We start from the raw sequence: 15,297 nt of genomic DNA, 5'->3' as shown, positions 1-15,297 counted from the left end.
CGCTGTTTTATCGACGATAAATTAATTTTAGTTTTAGAGAAGTAGCGCTGCTGAGCCACCGACAAGCGCAACATTTTTATAATCGTAAGTTGGCAATGAGATTTGGTTTTGACGTGTGTGTGTATTATAATTATTTGCAAAACGCTGATTGGTCAAAAATATATCAAACAAGAAAGAAATTTTAATAATAATTATTTTGAAACGATTTAAACTTTATAAATTAATTTATAACAAAATGTCTCATTATTGTATTGATTTGACGTTTCTTGATAAACATTTATATAAAAATAATAAATTACATCACATTTAGCGTACTTCTTATTGGTTCATTCATTGCTTGTCCAAAAACTTTTATAATGTTAGTGCTATAGAAGGGAGGACACTACAGATGTAATGGCTGACGGCTGTTTGTAAATATCGTGTCTCGTCTGAATTTTGTTGACAATTAAAGGATCTACGTTCTCAGGTTCGTGTAATATTATCAAATTTAGATGTATATTAAATTCTTTATTTTAATAGTAGATTGTTTTATTTTTTTTTTTTTTAAATAGATAAATAAATAGAGAGAGAGAGAGAGAGAGAGAGAGAGAGAGAGAGAGATAGATAGAAAGAGAGATAGAGAGAGAGAGAATGTATGCCGCGTGTCAATTGTTTCTTAATAATATAATAATACAGCAAAAATGGAATTCTTTTTTAAACAGAACATTTACTTAAACAATCCTGCTATAGCTTACGTCACAATTTCATAGTTACTCTTATAAAATAAAAATGCATAAGATCACACGTAAAATGCATAATTATACAAATAGGATATTATGATTCCCAATATAAAAAAGATCTTGCAACACTCGTAATCTTATAAATTTTATGTAGAAGAATTTATGATACTGTGTATGAGTGATTATTTCCTCTTTGTCCTTCTCTTTATCCCCACTCCTACTGCAGCACTTTTTCTCTCTGATGCATACATACACACGCACACTAATTCACCTACTTCACTCTCGTGTATCTCGATTGCGGTTACGTTCTGCGCTAATTTTTTTTTTCCTTAACAGTGCTATAAGTAACGATCGTGATCCAACGTTCTCCTTCGATTTTTCTCTCTTTTTTTTTTGTTATTGTACTTTTTAACAAAAAAATATATATACGTATTATTACGTATATCTATCAACGAATATTGTGTGGTGCGTTTAATATATGCTGTTCATATTTGCTTATAAGTACTACGCATAAGTACTACGCATTTTTCTGCTGTTATATCAATTTCATGTGGCATACATGTGTGTGTATATATATATATATATATATTTGTATATATGTACATATGTAATAATCATATCCGTCGATGTTACATGAAAATTAACGAGAAGACTTCATTATACGAATGATTTCTATTGTCTGTTCATAGAAACGAATCCCGCATCTCTCAGATAGGACGTATGCAAGGACATATAATTCAAACAGAAATTGCACGCATCTTCCAAGGTTACAGTTAAGAGGGCATTAGGTATTTTTCTCTCTTTCTATTTTTTCTTTTTCTTTTTCTTTTGCTATTATTCGTTATTAATTTTTGTTTTGTTTTGTTTTTATACGTATTTTTCCTCATCCTTCGTTCTAAGAAATCCCCTACAAGTAAACTTTCAATCTGTCATTTTTTTTTTATCTATTGTCATTTAAATGTATATAATACTCGATGCAAGGTACAAAACTTTTTATGTACTCTATGATTAGTATTATTTACTAAACAAAGTAGAAAAACTTAAGAAAGAGCGAGTTTATAATCATTAAGTCAAAAAATATTATAAGGAAAGTAATGAGGAAAAAAGAAATATTGATATTCTCGTCCATTTAAATATTTATAGAATGATTCATTTAAATTGTTCTAGTTAAAATAGTTTTCACAATTTTTAGATAAAATGCAAATTTATCGTTAGAAAATTATCATATGTTTATATATATATATATACATATCTATTCTTTTCAGCGATAAAATTTTTTCCGCTTTCGTGGAATATGTTTATTTTTCACACGTACTGATAAGAAAAGTAATAGAAAGTGTTCAATTTTCAGAATGTGCATACGGTGACTGTAAGGCGACATATAACATACGTGTACACTATAAATACATACATACGTTCGAGTATTGCGATATTATAATAAAATAATAAAATAAAAAAATAAAAAAAAAAAAAAAAGAAAGTTAAACAAAAAAAGTGTAACGTCGGATTTCTTCTCTTTTGGTGTGTGCGTGATTTTTATTTAATTTTTATTTAATTTTATTTTATATTTTTTATTTTTTTTATTCTTTTTTTTTCTTTTTTTTTTTTTTTATAAATACTCATTTTTTCCCATATATTTTGATTGTTCATAATTTATTTGTTTTATTTATATTGTCCTTCTATCTTGTTTTTTATTTTAATTTCAGCAATTAAATTCGAGACATCGCGAAGATACCTGTGTTGTTAACAATGAGCGACGATTCCGATCTTTGCAAATGTATATGGCCTAACGACTTGCTCATGCAACGTCTACTTTCTATCGTAAGTCGAATTTACTTATCGTTAAATATGACGAATGAATAATAAATAATCCTATATTTCTATATGAAACGTTCGATAATATTTGTAAGATTTTATTTAAATGTTTGTTATCGATTGAGAAAAGTATTTTTTGATTGTCATGAAAATTCATCAATATTTGACGATATCTATTGAAGAAAATTATTTTAAAATATTCGACACGTTTACAATTATTTATCTTTCAAAGAGAATTATTATGACTAATAAAATGACGATACGGTTTATGTATAATGTATATATATATCTCATGGACACAGTCGGATCTCTGTCGCGTATCGCAATGCAAATAATTTCAAGCGTAGCGTTCGAATTACTCAATGCAGAATTTTTTTTTTTTTTGTTTACATTGCACTATATGATTTATGTGAAAAATTAGTTGATCTTTGCATAATATCGTTTAATGTCCTTCGAATGTTTTCTTTTCCTTTTATTTTTTATTTATTTTTTTTTTTTCTTTCATCGTTGCAATACATGTATCGTCGGTGACAAATTTCGGCGAATATTATAATTTTATAAATTAGTATGAACAAAAGTAGAATATTTTTTTTTTCTGTGTCATTATCAAAAATATATTGTTTCAGTTACGACTAACACAAAATTACTGTACAGACAATGAATGTTTTAGCTTCTCAAGGTGTAGGTATTCTTTTTCTTTTTCTTTTTCTTTCTTTCTTTTTTTTTTGTTTCTTACGATATTGCGCTTGTGCGTTACAAATTATTTTATATTCATAACATTTTCTTTATTTTAGTGCCAGGACCGCTTCCTGTACAGCCATCTTCTAATTTTTTCATGACATGTTTATTCTTTGCATTTATTGTTTTAATGTATATTATCAGACCAAGATCTCTTCGACATGCATCATTGCGGAGCAATGTTGCTAAAAATCGAAACGATATATCCGTAAGTGATAGCGTTTATGTCAATAACGTAATATTTAACGTAATCAATATCGAAAATTCTCTTCATAATGATTATCGATAGATTAGAATCAAATTTTTATTTCTAATTATTTTATTAGTTTATATTTTGTTGTTCAAATACTGTTACTTATATTCACTAATGAAAGTTAAATATTAGTTCAACTAATTCTGTAAACATAAGATAGAAAAGATGTTTTTATAGGGTTCGAGCGATGATCCTCCAACACCACCACCTACAGGAAATTAAAAAACAGAAAGAGTAGATGTCTAGAGAAATTTTGTTCTACTCTCATAGTTGGATTTATCAAGTCTGGAAAGTAACAATATTGGAAGAGTAATTATGAATCAGATGATTCATGATCTGAAATCTTTTTTCTCATTTTCTTTTGTTTTTGTCTCCCCCTCCCCCTTTTTTTTTATTATGAAATGTTATAAAAATTTATATTCAGTATTAATTATCAAACGATATAATATTATATTTTATATGGGAACGCAGTTTTAATAAAACTATATTTTATATTCTATTCTATTCTATTCTATTCTTTCCATTTCTTCCTATTAACAGCTCGTTCACAGCGAATCGTTAATTTATTCTAATTAATTATTTTACCATCTTCTATGATGACGCATATGTTATACGTATATGTTATGACGCATATGGTGTATTACAATGGATATAGTAATTATGTAAAATATTAGCATTAATTATGATAAAATAAGGCATCTCAAAGTTTAATATTTTATAACACAATTGTATAACAATGGGTATGGCGTATTTATAATTAGTATAAGGGAATTATTTTGTCATAAAAATTTATTATGCAAATTATTCTTTCCATTCCAATTGTACGATAGTTGTAAAAATGTACGATGACTGAACATATTTTAATAAATACTTTTTTTCTTCCGTAATTTAATAAAAATTTACATATATGAGAAGATAGAATGTATAAGTTTATTAATATTGCTTATTATATTATTATATTGTCGATGATATCAACATAAAGTCACTTTTCATATTTAATTATCTAACATTAAAATGCACAATAAAATAACTTTATTTCACGTTTTAATATCTTTATAGAAATATAAAAAAGATTCAATGAGCACCTAGATATTTACAAGTTTATTTATTTTTTTTTTTTATATTATATTTCATATAAGTACGTAGGTAGCCTTGAAACAAGTGTCGACTGAAATAGTAGCCAAACTATAGTAAAGACTAAATAACGCGAGGAGTTTTTTTCTACAACCTCTTTTTTTTTTTTTTTTAACATCTAATAAAAATACCAAAAATATTTTTCTTTACTCTTAATTATTTAATTTAAAAATTGTTTCGAATTTTTACACGTATACCTTCGACATTACGATAATAAAAATATCAAACAATTTTTTCATTAGAATACTAATGCTATTTAGTAATAGCTCGAATCAATTAATTTGAAAATTTGGCTAGTTCACAATTTAATCTTAATATTTTAAAATTGTGAACATTTTAAATATTGAAAAACTTATCACAAGAATGCTTATTATATCTATAAAATAAGATTAATAAAACATGATTTTTTTTCTAATATTATAATTTTTTATCAAATTGTTTATCACATTCATTTGACGTTTCATACGAAAATTTCAAGAAAATTTTTATATTCTTTTTGCTATATTGTTTGGCATTTATTTCATCTGACATCCTACATGAACAAATTTACAATTTTTTAAAATGCATAGGGATTCATTTTTACAAGAAAAAAATGAATAATTTAGAAAATGCAAAAGATGACTAATTTTTGAAATGCTGTTATCATCGAAATTATATTAGAACCGATTTAATAAGCTAATTTTGTTATCGTGATCCGATAAAATATTTTAATGTATATATAAACTAAAATATTCGGATTATCACATTTTTGTACTTTTAAGAGGAGTATTAATTCCATGGAAAATAAATGTAGATTTTTCATATAGATCTAAGATTATGCAAAATATATTACATATTAAATGAAGAATTTTTTTCATAGAATTCTGAATACGAGAAAAATTTTGCAAACCATATCATTTATGTCAACTAATGTTCAGATCATATGGAACATATGATATAACTTTCTATGTTTAAATTATAAAGACACTTATCGATTAGTTATTCTACGTTTGAACAGGTTCTTTTCTTTCTTTTAACAGTAGTTTTTGTAATCTTTACAGAATTCAGATAAGAAATTCTCATTCATAATTATATTATAGTTTATAATACATTATTATGCGCTATTATGCTTGAAATTATTTATATTACAATATTTACATACAAACTTTGTATGTAACAAATTATATCGGTATAGGAATTATTTCAATTAGCATTTCAATTAGCATTTCAATTCTGAAAGATATCTAATAGATAAATAATTTTCACGAATCCTCATGCAATTTTGCCAAAGTACTTCGTACTTTTTGCAAAACTCCTGTGATTTGTTCATACTTACCAGTAGAGTCTGGTAAATTTTCAAAATTGATAACATCACATATGTTCTTTGAAAATTTTTCTGAAGATGGTAACTTATTATAAGTAGAAGTACTCTGTAATATGGGTGTACCAAAGTCCACTGATTTTATACTTCCCTGACTAGTATTAAATATACTGTGTGCACTTTGAAAACGATTGAATTGTGGTGTGTGTTCATTGGAAGATAAAAGTACTTCTGATTTCATACTAGAATTTAAAGAGCTGCATTTCATAGGTGCATCAAGATTAGATTGCGAGCTAGAATCTTCAAGTTCTACAAGTAATCGTTTTTTCATGCTTTCAAGATCTGATAATGATGGTGAATTTGTCCTAGACAATGAAGATGCACTTTCATCCTAGAAAAATACATAAGTTTAATATATTTGTTCTTGTTAGTTTTTCAAACAAATACACAATGTAGAACTCACAGCTGAATCTTGCGATTGACAATCAAATAAACATTGCTCCGATGTTGACAATGAGGATGGAGGTTCTGGTGGTTTAATAGGTACATCTTTTGGTAAAGGTGGTATAAAATGTCCATTAATAGGTACCGATTCTACTAAACCCTCCGTTCCTATAAACAATATAAGGTTACATTTTCTTGATTTTTTTTCTATTATTTAGGAAAAAAGATATATATTATCAGCGAAAATGATAAGAAATTACCACTTAAATCTTCTATTTCCATATCACTAGATACTGTAGGTGAATCGTTCATCAAAGACATGTTCGATTTCAATTTTTTTCTTTTATATCCCTCTGCCGCTTTCTTCCCACTCAGATGGAATAACATATTTTTTTTACTATGAAAACTTTGCTTTTCAGGAGTCCATAATAGATTAAGTTTCTTTTATAAAAACCAGAATTTTTTTTTTTTTGAAAATATTTAACAATAATTTGTTTATCAAATATTATTATAAAAATGCTTACATCATGAGTACCTGGTGGAGGTGGAACATTAAATCCAGGATAGTCAAAAATTTTTTTTATATCATAACGATCTCTATCTTCTTCTGCAACAATTTCACCTGGTTCATCATTAGGATCCAATTCTGCTATTCCATCTGAATTGAATAGAGATAATCCTGAATGTTGTAAACGTGCCTCTTCTAACCACCCAGGAGGATAACCAAGTACCCTCATTCTATGAAACATGTATTAATTGTCATATAAATGAAATGTTATTAACCTAAGAAACAATTTGAGATTATTTTTCATAATGCATGTACTTGTAAATGTGCATAGGTAATTCATAATCTTTGAGGCCCAATGCAATACGCAAATCTTTACTAATTTGTCCAGGAATCATGTGCCCGAATCTTTGATCGTCATCTAAGTGATACCTAATACCCCTATTATTATTTCTCATACTAAGCTCTTTCCGATTTTTATTTATATTAGCTATGTTCCAAGGCATTTTACAATCTCGTAAATTATGATTTCCTGAACAATTGAAACATGAAATTTGTCGAACACATGAATCTTTTTTCTCTGGCTCTAATTCTTCCTCTTTATCTTCATCAATTACACCTTTATATTTCTACAAATAAATATTGTTAAATTTGGACCATATAAAAAATATTTCTGATGTGGGATATATACATTATTGTAAACTTTATAAAATATACCTTTCTATATTTTGGGATATCCACATTACTTTTAAGTGTGGGTTGCGTATCAATAGTAAAGAGAGATGATGTATCTTTACTATCTTCACCTTCTGTACTAGCTTCTAATAATTGTTGATCACAGTTTTTTGTTTTGTTCCAAATTTCTAAAATTATATTAGAGAAACTACTGTCTGTTAGTTGTTGAGACGTTTTCAAAACCAAATCCTGTAAGAATTGTCTTATTTCTTTTTCATATTGCCTGTAATATAACAAACATATTTGAACTTTTAACATTGTTTGTATCGATTGTTTTGAATCGATCTCTCATCAAAATGCTTTAGGAAAGTAAAATACAAAATGTCAGATCTGTCCTAGACAACATATTTTTTATTATATATTGATAAAAAATGATAAATGAATTATAAATTGAAGCAAAATTATTCATGATTCGAATGGAAAGATACGGAATAAAGCTTATGTAGTTTTTTTTTTTTTCTCAAAAGAGCAAAGAAAAAAATATTGATGCAAAACCGACGCGTTGTTCATTCTTAGTAAGAATCGAAACTCACCGAGCTATATTTTCATTTTGAAAAATAACCTTAAACATAGGCTTGGAATTGTTTGTTGATTTTACATGTTGATAAGCTTCAAAGTTTTCGTTGACGTTTGGCGTTTTCTCAATAAACTTATAATCGCCGATAACGTCGCACGTTGAGAGATCGCTCTCTCTTGTCTCGAAGTCATCCTTACTTTCGCCATTATCATGAACGATTACAATATCGTTTTGGCTCTCTTCCAATTCTATCACTTCATCGTCGGTATCCACAATAGTGATCGTGGAATTCATAGAGGTAGTACCATCGGTCATTGTCTTGATTTTATGCAAATTGCAATTTGTTATGAAGTTGCATTAATCGTGTTTATATTGTTAACTTAAACATTTAATCTTGTCCTTGCTTAATAACGTTTACAAATACAGATTCAATGGCGCGCCAATAATCTTAATTTTTGGAACTCGATGCGAAAAGAAGAGCTTGCGAAAACAATTAGAAACAATATGCGCGATGCGTTACGAACTGAATTAATAAAAAGAATGATTACACTTATTTTGATTTAATTTAATACCTTTGTTTAATTTTATTCCCACTAGCGTTACTTTTTATCCGCCATTTTGGATTGAATCAACAGACGTTTGACTTTACCGACTTTACCAACATGCAGGATAGCCAACATAAATATAATAATAAATAGTTTTGTTAGTTGTTTATAAAGACGAAATTATTAATAAGTGATTTTTGTGGATGGGAATAAATGTTGATGTTTTAGAAAAAAAATATTTTATACTTTGATGCAAGTGTTATATGATTTATCATGTGAATTGAAATTAAGTCGGTGGAATCATCGTCATAAAGTTTTTTTTTTTTTCTACTAATTCTACAAAATGCCCTTTTTGAAATGTTTAAAAATTTCTTCTAGTAAAGAGCAATCGGAAAGAACCAAAAGAAATGGATTACGTTTTTCCATATATAGCCCACAAACAAAAGTTCTTTTCAAGGCACATTATAAAGGCGAATGGAAGGATGATAGGAAACACGGCAAGGGTATAGAAGTAGACAGGTATTCGTTTTGAAATTCACATTCTTCCATTCTTTCTCTCTTTATTTATTTATTCCTTTGTATCATTTTATCGATTTGTTATTTCGTCATAAATCAGAAATGGTTGGATGTACGAAGGTCATTGGTTTTGTGATCGAAAGCATGGTTATGGAGTATTGAGTAAAATTTCAAAGGACGGTAGCGTTTGTAAAGTATATGCGGGTGATTGGATGACAGGGAAAAAGGAAGGCTATGGTAATTTCAGTTACGATAATGGTGATTATTATGAAGGGGACTTTCAACGTAACAAACGTCATGGTCATGGCCGTATTTGGTACAAAAATGGCGATTATTATCAAGGCTTTTGGAAAAATGATTTTCCACATGGCAAAGGGATGCTCATTAAAGGTTCGCGGAATCGATTGTGGCGAATTAAAGAAATCATTTCGTCTATAATAGATTTTTCATCTACATATATATATATATATATTTTTTTTTTCTTTTTTTTTTTTTTTTATTAAATTATTAATAGGAAATGGAAATCGATACGAGGGTAATTTCGTCGATGGCAAGAAAAACGATTTCGGTACATTTTATCATTTAGATACCGGCCAATGTCAATACGGTTATTGGTCAAACGATTCTTGCGTTAATAGTATAATGCGAGATATTAGTTGGCGACAATCGGCTTTGCATCCAACCGCATATGCAATACCGAAAATAAATATATCGACGATATGTTATTGACATTCGATTCAAATAACTTTTCTTAACCGTTAATCATAATCAATGAATCATTCGATTGTTAAATGACGATGATAATTTTTCTTTTTTTTTTTTTTTTTTTTTTTTTTACATAATAACAAGCAAAACTTCTTTAATAATAATATCGACTTTTCATTACATATATGTACGAGGAGGAAAATCATGCTTTCCCATTTAGAAACTTTGTTCTTCGATTGCTCTTCGTATAATCACGAAACGTCCTTACTTTCGCGTTATGCCATTAACTAGTTTGAAATTGTATTAAAGCTATCGTTACGAGTAGCAACTCGCATGATTTTCCATGTATGCTTCATTAAAATGAAGAATAAACATTTCCAAACATGGTTCTGATTCTCTCTCTCTCTCTCTCTCTCTCTCTCTCTCTCTCTCTCTCTCTCTCTCTCTCTCTCTTTCTCTTTCTCTCTTTCTCTCTCCAACTAGTTTCTAGTTTTTTGTTTCTATCGAGTATCATTTCAATATTTTCCTTTTACCACGGAAATATCTATATCTGTGTTGAAAAAGAACAAGTTTCCATAATAGATATCTAAAGTTCATAGATATAAAACGTAGATTAATATTACGTATCATCAGAGATCCGCGCTATTATTAAAGTTAGTTTATACATTCTACGGATAGATGGCTTTACAAGTTCTTTTATCGATCAGTGAGATCGAGCTTCGAGACAGTGTTTGTATAATTATCTACTACTATGTTTTAATTGTGAGTACGAGTTAGAATACGTTTTAAATTTAGGGATTCGACCAAGTTAGGTCAACTTTATCAACATTATTTGTTTTTAAAATATTCTCATGTTCAGATATATATATATATATATATATGAATACGTACACGATGATATTTTCTTTAGTAACATAGAAATGGAGGGATAATAGAAGAGATATGTAAAAGGAAGTTTGGCAAAGCAGACATAGATATCCTTCGCCAGAAAGTACTTTATTGTACGTACATATATATATATATATACACATCATAGATACATATATACATATATACGTATATACATTTATTCGTCCATGTTTCGGTGTGTGTTAGGGTAAGATAAAACTAACAATAAGTCGTCCTTGCAAGATCCGTTAACGCGGTTAATCTTATCGATCCTCAAGAAAAATCCAACAACGTTTGTCTTTCCATCGTGCGAATAGTGAGGGGCTCAAGTGAACGGAGCCAGGGTAAGGGCACTCAAGAACAAAGTGTTGGAAAACAAAGTTAGGCAGCCGCAAATTTGTAGAGATAACACACACGGCAAGCGTACTTTTCAAACGGAATACTCCATTGGAGGATGCGTTTACCGTCGAAAGTTCGATGTTCCTCTAATACGAGAGAATATACCTACGTATTTTGCTTCCTATATTGCCGTATTTTATCTCTTTTCAAGGGAGTTCGTTGTTGCATCTAAAAAATGAAAAAAAAAAAAAGATAAAAAATAAAAAAATAACTTATTCTTGAGAACTAACTATTTCTTATTATTTCTCTCTTAAAAACTTATTCTTTCTCTCTTTTCTAAACAATATGATTTTCTATGGAATATATTTGACAATATTTGCGTCGCACAAAAAGAAGAAAGAAAAAAGAAAAAAAAAAAAGAAAAACAGTAAAAAACGGTCGCAAAAAATTGTTTTTCTAGACCATATGATTTTTTATAGAATGTATTCAATAATATTTACTTCTCATAAAAAAAACCAACTTGTTCTCAAAGAATTACTTTTTCTTTTTTCTCTCTTTTTTTTTTTTTTCGAACGATATAATTTTAATAGAATATATTTCATAATATTTATTATATGTCTACTTACCTACAAAAAATATTATATATTTCTACACACTTTTATCGGTCTACACGTTAATTTCCATCTATTTAAAAAAAAACAGCTCTTTCTTCGTTTCTTTTTTTTCCCCGTCGTAAGATGAATGTATTCACTTGTAAGTTTTTACTTCGTCCATCGTACATTCTTGATAATAATATTAATAATAATGATAATTATAATAATAATGAAGATGATGATGATAATGATGATAATAATATATAAATAAATAAATAATGATAATAATAATCAACCATGAAGGATGGTTACATCGTAAGTTTTTTTTTCTTTTTTTTTTTTTTTTTGTTGTTTTCAATGTAAATTCACTTAATTAAAAGGTTTTTTCCTTCTTTCCTCGTTAACGAGATCTTGTCTTTGTGCTTGCTTGAGCGTTTCCAAGTTCATAAATATTTCATATAAAAACGTTACTGTTGACATCATCAAATGTCATAAAAGTGAAAGAAACGATGTTAAAGTATTTGCGAGAATCGAACAATCGCAATCCTAATTATATCGGACTTATTTCTTTCTCTCTCTCTCTCTCTCTCTCCCTCTCTCTCTTTTTTATCTATTTCCCTATCTCACAAACTTATTAATAGTCGAACTTTATTCAATGAAGAAAAATCAATCGAACAGGAGAATGACATAGTTATCAATAATTCGTAAGAATGGGAATTTTCGTCAAAGGAAATCATTAGTAACTTTCTTGAAAATTATCGAAAAATAGTAATGGGAATTTAGATTATCTTGGTATTAATAAAATAGAAAATAAAAAAGAATTCATTCGATAAAGTTTTAATACCGGGGAACAGAAATATACGATCCAATTATTTCGCTTGATTTAGTATCATCTTACAGATATCTTCATTAAAATGTTATATTAATCGGATCATTTCATTCGGGTTAAAAGATTTACGATAAATTTAATTTTTTATTACGTATTTCATCATTGTGTTACTTTTGATTATACATATGTATGGGTATAATAAGGTATTTTGAGGATGTAATTAATAAGATTAAGAAGAAAATCATTGTCATTAAAAGTTTCTTTCATTGACATATCGATGATATACAGGTGCAGATAAGAAACGTCCACAGAATTGCACGTGTATTAAAAGCACGTTTTATACAAAATTTCTCGCACGCATATACAATATATTTTTCTATCTATACATACATACATACATACATACATACATACATACATACATACATACATACATACATACATACATACATACTAAATACATACATACATACATACATACATGTATTCAAACAGACATACGAACAAACAAATATATATACATTCATACATACGTACATAAATACATATATATATATATATATATATATATACATACATATATATATATATGTATATAAATATATATGTAATATTTATATATTTATATATTATGTTACATTCTTGGAGATTTAACGTTCTCTTTTGAAAAATATATTTAATAAAGTTAGGAATATAATTACACGACGGATTAAAATGTACACAGTGATTTGCATTAGTGGCTATACATTTTTTCTTTTTTTTCTTTTTTCTTTTTTCTCTTTAACAAACAAGTTGAAAAGTCGTTATAAACGGTAATAATCTAAGTACATCGTTTTGCGTGCGATAATAGCCAGGTTTTTTTTTTGAAAGGAAAAAAAAAAAAAGAAAAATAAATAAAGAAAAATAAAGAAAAGAAGATAATAACACTACGAATCCATCTTTCTCGTATTTTTCTTGACTTATTTACACGCGCCTGCCGATCGTTTTCTCTTTGATTTAAAAACTCATTACTAACGCGTTATTTATTGACGTCCCGATCGATAGATATCTCGAAATACCCACATCTCTATCTCTATGATACACTTATTTACAAAAAGTTTTCTTTTTATTTTACGTGCTCGTTTGTTTGTTTGTTTGGTTTTTTATCCTTTATTTTTTTTCTTTTTTTTCCTTCCTTTTTTTTTCCTTTACAATAATTTCCTATATTTTGATTTGTACATAGTTCATTCTTCCCAAAATGCAAAAAAAAAGAAAAGAAAAGGAAGAAAAAAAAATAAAAAGAAAGAAAATTAATTGTTATTTTGTTCACTTATTTGTACACATTTATCGTGAAAGAAACTATTTAAATATAATAAAAAAAATAATAATGGAAGGATCGTGTTGTTAATAGAACTAAGATGTAAGGTATATTATAAATATAATAATTATTATACATTTGTATGTACATACGTATGATGGAAGGATCGGGTTGATTCTTTTGCGAGCGAAACGTCTTCAGGGGTTTTTAAGAAAATCCCATGAGACTGCTTCAATGGGATTTAGCTTTTTTTTTCTTTTTTTTTTTTATTTTACCATCAAATGTAAAGGGTTAGGATTTTCCAGCTTTCTCTTTTTTCTCGGATTGAACGACCAATTGTTCGGAATCCTCGCGATTTATGCATTCCCTGATGGCTTGCAAGATCATGCCAATTCTTCGATCTAAAGCGATCAAATGGGGTTCCCATAAAACTGGTGCTACTGGATCCTTTGCCATACTTTGCTTCATGGCTGCACTCAAACGTATTGGCCCATTGTGAAACCTTTAATCGAAAGATCCATTTTTTAATCTGTTCTATACGATATCGTGTAAATAATAAGAAAATAATTAAACATTAGTATTAATTTAAAAACGAACAGTTTTATCTTTATAAATAATCACAAAAAAAAAGTTACATATGTAACATTATATATGCAATAGCATCTCACAAAGTATATAATTAAAAAAGAATTGAAGTGAATTCTAAATTTTCTTTGTTTTTTTCTTTTTTCTCTTTCTTTTTTCTTTTTTTTTTTTTAATCGAAATAATCGTAAAGAATACTTGTAACGGTCATTAATTAAAAAAATGTCTTATAAGAGGTAAACGTAATTTTATCTTATCAATCGCTAATATGTTAAAATAAATCGAGAACGGACCGGAACGGATCGGAACGATGACCGTTTACGATACGATCTGCTCGCTAAACACAGTATCCCTTTTGACAGTAGAATAAAGTGCTCGCAACGAAGTAGTCGCAGGAAGCGATTATCCTATAATATCGTATTTAATGGACACCGTGTGGGTTTCTTTAACAAGTAGCACAATTTCATTCGAAGCGCTACTTAGAAGGAAGCAAGCCTAATTATATTTAATTCGTATCTATCACGTTGGAACGTAACTCGGATCGATCGAATTTCGCGATAACGTATAGGCATAAGAGAATTTTTCCTCTGTTTAATTATATTTCATTAAAAAAAAAGAAGAAAAAAAAAAATCTCGATAACATATCACGAAACAAAATTCTATCTTCTTCCCTTTTCTTTTTTTTTGTCTTTCTTCTTTTATTCCCCTTTTACTTTTTTTTTTCTTTTTATTTTCTTTTTTTTTTTTTTTTTTTTTTTTTTTTTTTTTTTTTTTTTAACAACGACGCAAAGACTCGTAAAAAAGTCACGATCGCTTAGAGAAAGGCCTGTCCGAGAGAAAAT

At 27.9% G+C, this 15,297-nt stretch overlaps 4 protein-coding genes across 10 annotated transcripts in view; 2 read left to right on the top strand and 2 right to left on the bottom strand.

Annotated features, from left to right (window-relative positions):
- Window positions 1-363: 363 nt before the first annotated feature.
- LOC124426679 (small integral membrane protein 14) lies at window positions 364-3,867 on the top strand. 6 transcript variants are annotated; one of them, XM_046968678.1, is made up of 7 exons: window positions 364-466; window positions 1,409-1,507; window positions 2,071-2,240; window positions 2,426-2,540; window positions 3,161-3,215; window positions 3,329-3,480; window positions 3,703-3,867. In XM_046968678.1, the coding sequence occupies exons 4-7, from the start codon at window positions 2,469-2,471 to the stop codon at window positions 3,745-3,747; spliced, it is 324 nt and encodes a 107-aa protein (XP_046824634.1). In that variant the 5' UTR covers window positions 364-466; window positions 1,409-1,507; window positions 2,071-2,240; window positions 2,426-2,468; the 3' UTR covers window positions 3,748-3,867. The 6 variants fall into 6 exon arrangements, with proteins under 6 accessions (XP_046824634.1, XP_046824635.1, XP_046824632.1 ...); XM_046968679.1 differs by having other exon boundaries at window positions 2,071-2,244; XM_046968680.1 differs by lacking the exon at window positions 364-466 and adding an exon at window positions 981-1,184.
- Window positions 3,868-4,012: 145 nt separating this feature from the next.
- Window positions 4,013-8,820, bottom strand: LOC124426662 (zinc finger CCHC domain-containing protein 8 homolog). 2 transcript variants are annotated; one of them, XM_046968635.1, is made up of 8 exons: window positions 8,733-8,820; window positions 8,177-8,478; window positions 7,626-7,866; window positions 7,227-7,537; window positions 6,928-7,141; window positions 6,664-6,844; window positions 6,423-6,571; window positions 4,013-6,350 (listed from the first exon to the last, which is right to left on the bottom strand). In XM_046968635.1, the coding sequence occupies exons 2-8, from the start codon at window positions 8,473-8,475 to the stop codon at window positions 5,901-5,903; spliced, it is 1,845 nt and encodes a 614-aa protein (XP_046824591.1). In that variant the 5' UTR covers window positions 8,476-8,478; window positions 8,733-8,820; the 3' UTR covers window positions 4,013-5,900. The 2 variants fall into 2 exon arrangements, with proteins under 2 accessions (XP_046824591.1, XP_046824590.1); XM_046968634.1 differs by having other exon boundaries at window positions 8,177-8,803.
- Window positions 8,821-8,861: 41 nt separating this feature from the next.
- LOC124426675 (MORN repeat-containing protein 3-like) lies at window positions 8,862-10,313 on the top strand. Its single transcript, XM_046968670.1, has 3 exons — window positions 8,862-9,224; window positions 9,322-9,611; window positions 9,736-10,313. Exons 1-3 carry the CDS (start codon window positions 9,049-9,051, stop codon window positions 9,948-9,950), a joined length of 681 nt encoding a protein of 226 aa, XP_046824626.1. The 5' UTR covers window positions 8,862-9,048; the 3' UTR covers window positions 9,951-10,313.
- A 2,918-nt stretch (window positions 10,314-13,231) lies between these two features.
- LOC124426761 overlaps window positions 13,232-15,297 on the bottom strand; it is a 53,876-nt gene continuing 51,810 nt past the window's right edge. The window contains exon 9 of the mRNA XM_046968841.1: window positions 13,232-14,374. Coding sequence (XP_046824797.1) covers window positions 14,164-14,374 — 211 coding nt within the window. The 3' untranslated portion in view covers window positions 13,232-14,163. The remainder of the gene's footprint in view (window positions 14,375-15,297) is intronic.

The sequence above is a fragment of the Vespa crabro genome, chromosome 9 (assembly GCF_910589235.1).
Source record: "Vespa crabro chromosome 9, iyVesCrab1.2, whole genome shotgun sequence".
NCBI lineage: Eukaryota > Metazoa > Arthropoda > Insecta > Hymenoptera > Vespidae > Vespa > Vespa crabro.
This window is presented reverse-complemented; position numbering and strand designations above follow the sequence as displayed.